This window comes from Apium graveolens, chromosome 4 (assembly GCF_009905375.1).
Source record: "Apium graveolens cultivar Ventura chromosome 4, ASM990537v1, whole genome shotgun sequence".
Classification (NCBI taxonomy): Eukaryota; Viridiplantae; Streptophyta; class Magnoliopsida; order Apiales; family Apiaceae; genus Apium; species Apium graveolens.
Window position 1 is genome coordinate 114,864,505 of NC_133650.1, and position 4,591 is coordinate 114,869,095.

A 4,591-nucleotide genomic window follows, 5' to 3' on the forward strand; every position below is an offset into this window, starting at 1 on the left:
CATCAGGTACCAGTACCTGTGCGTTAGGGTTTAGCGGCGGTTGGTGATCCCCATCAGATGTTATAATCTGTGCGTTGGGATCAACCACATCGTTACCAGTCATATTGTTCACGTTCTCCATTAGTCTGTTAAACAAAAACACGCAAGACAGATTTGTCAGTCACAGATTAAACAAATATTAGGGCAAAATGACAAAATTTAGGCAAATAAGAAAGTATTTGGTTTCAAAATGTATCTAGCATTGGAATTGGAGTTGAAGTTTTGTTTCAGCATCAAAAGACACTTTTTGATGCCAAATTATAACAATAACTATAACTATTTTGCATCTTGCATTGGACTTGTTAATCGGGGGTGTCGAAAATGGTAGGCTTTGTTATAAGTTATGAACCCTTCTTAACCCTCCGATAAATCCCGCTCAACCCTCGTGATTAAAATATTTCCCAAACATGGGTTGTTAAAACTCACTCCAACCCGGCTTAACCCAACCCCCGTAACCCCCAATCCAAACAGGTCCTTAGTTTTTTCCTAAAAATTAGCCACGACTTATGCATCTTGTTTTATTTAAATTCCTTGTAATAGTTTTGGGTGATTAATTTGATGCAAATTTCCTTATTACTTAGTAATATATACAGCCGTGTTTAGACTTTGTTTCTCTCTGCTGTATGTCCGATAGATTTGGGACAACTCTTAATTCATCATTTAGAATAAAAAACAACAAACGCCTTGCTCCTTGTAAAGTTTGGATATATTAACAACACAGCTTGGCGCAAACTCGCATCCATCTTATTTATATAAACAGATAGTCTGATTTGGGACTAAACTTTATAAAGGACTAGGAAACTTTTGGATGCAGTCATTTTCTTAGGGCGACTAATATGATATAATCATGCATGTCCAGCATCCGATTTCTTCCAGAACTTAGCGCGAAGCCCTTCCGCAGGTATCAAGAATGGCGCATACTCAACTCCACTGTCTCCACTTTTGGGGATCGCCAATTCCCACCTGTCATATCAGCGATTTTCGCGAAGATTAATAATCAAGATTTTGCATTGCAAAATCCTGGAGTTATTGCAGAAGACAAAGCACTTGCATTACCTAAAATTTCTAACAAGATGATGAATCAGAATAAGCATCTCTAGTTTGGCAACCTCATTTCCAGGACAAGCATGCATTCCATTGCCAAATGGCATGTACGTGTTTGGCTTTTGTACTCCCTTTAATTAAAACCACAACATCATTAGATGTAAACAAATACTTCAATTCATTAGATTATCGAGGTGAGAGGAAAGCTCATTCGTTTACCTCAAATCTTGATGGATCAAATTTTTCTGGTTGAGGGAAAAATTCTGGATTGTGATGAATGTTTCTAAACAAAGGCAAGACCTTCCATCCTTTTGGTATTAGAAAACCTGCCAAATATAAGCCAATACTCACAGATAATCTGATATGTTGACTGTTGTTTAACTATATGCTTTGAGTAATACTAGGTGCACAAAAACGGTTACTGCGTTGTTCAGAAAATGACAGCGTTGTTCAGAAAATGACAATCTTATTAATGATAGATAGGTGTCCTGCCCCCATCATTTTGTGAACATTTGTGTAGTCATTTTTTGTGCACTTAGAATTACTCATATTTTTTTAGTGCTAGACATGTAGTGGATATGTGTGCAAGCGTCAACTTTCGTGTACTGTTAATGCATTTAGTTTGCCCTGTGGTGAAAATATCATTTTCACCTACTTGTACTAAAAATTTAAGTGCCAAGCACTGTTTGCTAATTGGAAACATGCATGTGGTGCTCACCATTGTATTCAACATCAACAACTGCTTCCCTGTAGGTGAAGGCTACAATGCTGGCCATCCTTAAACTCTCCGAGATCACCTAATACACACACACACACATAACCAAGATAAGAAATAAAGAAGTACTATTATTAAAATTAATAAGACTATTAATTAGATAAAAGATGTACCCTCTGAGTAAATGGCATATTCCTAGTATGAGCCCATGTAAGTGATGTTTGGGTTCCTCCTTCACTCGACACATACAAAGCCTCGTGCTCCCTCTGTAATTTGACATCATGCATCAGCGCAACACGTATATATACTATATAGATGGGAAACTTAATAACAAAGTGCGTGAAACTATGTATGTTGTATATGTAATGTTACCTCAACAGCTACTAGAATATCTGGATGATCACTAATGTACTTGATAATCCATGTGAGGACACTAGCGGTAGTATCTTGAGCAGCAAACAACACCCCAATGATATTATCCGCAATTTGAGTATCGCTCAAGACCTGTTCATCTTCATCTTTGTAGTTCAAAAAATAATTCAAAAGATTATTCTGTTCCCATTTCTTCTCTCTCGTCTCAGTAATTTTATCGTGGATCATCCCTTCGAGCCTCCTTCTTGCCTAAAAACATCACCATATACAATGCTTCATATTTAAAACTTGATACTATTGGCGAATTTGTGTATGTGTGTGAACTTACTAGTAGAGCCTTGCGAAATAGAGTCCCCGGGAGGTTGAAAGGAAAAGAGTTGTATCCTTTGTCCAGGATACGATAATTATACTTTAGCATGTGTTTATATTTAGCATCCAGCTCCCCAAAGATAGACAGAACAGCTACGTCAAAAGTGAACTGCATGTAGTACGTATTTAAGTCAAGTTTAGTCAGAAGCAGTGCAATTTATAGATGAGACAATAGTAAAGGTTAGAGATAATTATACCAAAGGATCCATTATGTAATGGAGATATTAAAGTATGGATAATTTGAGTGTAATTAAAACCAAATCTAAAGAACAAAAGAGTAACACATTTATACAAAAGGGATTACCATTTTGATGTGGTGGAAAGTATTGATCGTTGTGCCATTACACCAGGATTCTAATGTTGAAAGAGCGATAGACTCGATAGCTGGGATGAGGCTGCGGATAATATTCAAAGAGAGCGAGCTCTGAACCAATTTTCTAACCTGAGAATGGTAATTTCCCTGATGGAAAAAAATAGCTGAAGGTCCGATTAATGTTTCTTTGCTTTTGGGATAGCTTGGCTCGAACAAATCTGCATGTGTGACCAACACAAACCGAGCCGCCTCTGGACTAGCCAACATGACGCAGGGGTACCCCAAAATGTGCGTTTTAAATATCTCACCATACCTGAAACAAACCATTACAAAATCAAACAAACGATTTAACACAACTGTACAAGCATTATTGTAATTTACCCAACACCTCCGAGGGGAATTTGAGATTCGAACCTTGTCAAATACAAGAGGAGTGTGTGTTTAGCTAGCAAATAAAATTTAAAAATAATTGTAGCTTTCTATAAGTACTAATTAATGCTCACAACCTTTGGCATCTGGAGTCGAAGAAAAGGGAAGGATTTTGCGAGAATAACTTGAGGGTTTCTCCGATATAAGGCCATCCCAAGGAACCAGGAGGAAGTTTTGAATCTGTTTTAGAGGCCTTATTCTTGTGATTTAAGAGAAGGTAGGAGAAAATGGCAAGTAAAATGAAGAGAAAACTTTGAAATACATAAGCACCTTCCATATCTCACTCTCTACCACTTGACTGCAACAGAAGTGTCCCCTGTGCCCAATTTATATCTAGCTACACTCGGATTGTCAACCATTGCACCGGCAGTTACTTTTGAAACGGATGTTGTATGCCTGGAATCTTCTGGATATTATTTATTATTAAAATTTTCAAATTAATTATGTTAAAAACTTTTTTCATATTCAAAGTCTCAAAACATTTTCCAAATATCAAGGTCTCCCATCATATTTAATTATTAAAAATATTTTATTAAAGTGTTTTCTGTATCCATAACTGATTAACAAACATATATGAGATGTGAGATAATATTTTCGGATTTTTTCTGATTTTTTTAGTATTTTATTTTGATTTTCTAAATCTACCTTCTACATTTACCTGCCACGTCATATTTCCACATTATTTGGAATAACATTGTTACCCAATTTTTGAATTACTCGAATTGGATAGATTTATTATCCGTGAAAATTGTTTAAACATATCCAGATTTTCAAGTAAATCGAGGGGCTTCTACTGGTTTTCTCCAGTGGAAAGCCCCAATCCCTTCATTTTTTATTCTCGTTTATTTCTTTTCAATAAAACCCAATTTTTTTGGATATTTGTGTGTCTCTCCTCTTGGAGTGTGTATATGTGTTTACTTTTGGAGTGTTTGTTATGTTTTTGCTTAGTCATGCTTGGGTTAATCTGACTACTTTGAAAACGATTTATGTGGTTTTGTGGGAGATCTGTTTTCCGTGCATTAAATTTGGGTTGGTGCCGATTATTACAAGAGCTTACTTTTCAGAACTAAAATGTGTTCATCTTTTGAGATCTTTCACCCTCGGCTTGTCTATAGCTGGTTTTTGGCATGTAGATAGCTTGGGTGCTTCTGAACATTGGGCTACAGGTGGTGCGTATGTGAAGGTCATTTGTTATATTACTAGTTCCAGAATTGATGCATGTATGATTGATCGGGAAGCCATTTTAATCTTTTTTCATTCAAAGAATCGTGAGATTCATTATGTTAAATAGTCTGAAAACATAAGCGACT

General features: G+C 36.2%; 1 protein-coding gene across 1 annotated transcript; it reads right to left on the minus strand.

Annotated features, from left to right (window-relative positions):
* Positions 1-716: 716 nt before the first annotated feature.
* LOC141716861 (abscisic acid 8'-hydroxylase 4-like) lies at positions 717-3,584 on the minus strand. The gene is made up of 9 exons (XM_074519032.1): positions 3,359-3,584; positions 2,844-3,165; positions 2,499-2,648; positions 2,171-2,419; positions 1,972-2,064; positions 1,802-1,880; positions 1,303-1,409; positions 1,096-1,214; positions 717-1,002 (listed from the first exon to the last, which is right to left on the minus strand). The coding sequence occupies exons 1-9, from the start codon at positions 3,556-3,558 to the stop codon at positions 885-887; spliced, it is 1,437 nt and encodes a 478-aa protein (XP_074375133.1). The 5' UTR covers positions 3,559-3,584; the 3' UTR covers positions 717-884.
* Between the last annotated feature and the right edge of the window lie 1,007 nt (positions 3,585-4,591).

Excerpts from the sequence above, each read along its gene's own strand:
- LOC141716861 (XM_074519032.1), bottom strand. The coding sequence starts at position 3,558 with ATGGAAGGTGCTTATGTATTTCAAAGTTTTCTCTTCATTTTACTTGCC. Across the intron at positions 2,649-2,843 it reads CTTTCCACCACATCAAAATG|TTCACTTTTGACGTAGCTGT; the intron begins GTAATCCCTTTT and ends TACTACATGCAG. Across the intron at positions 1,215-1,302 it reads TTGATCCATCAAGATTTGAG|GGAGTACAAAAGCCAAACAC; the intron begins GTAAACGAATGA and ends TTTTAATTAAAG.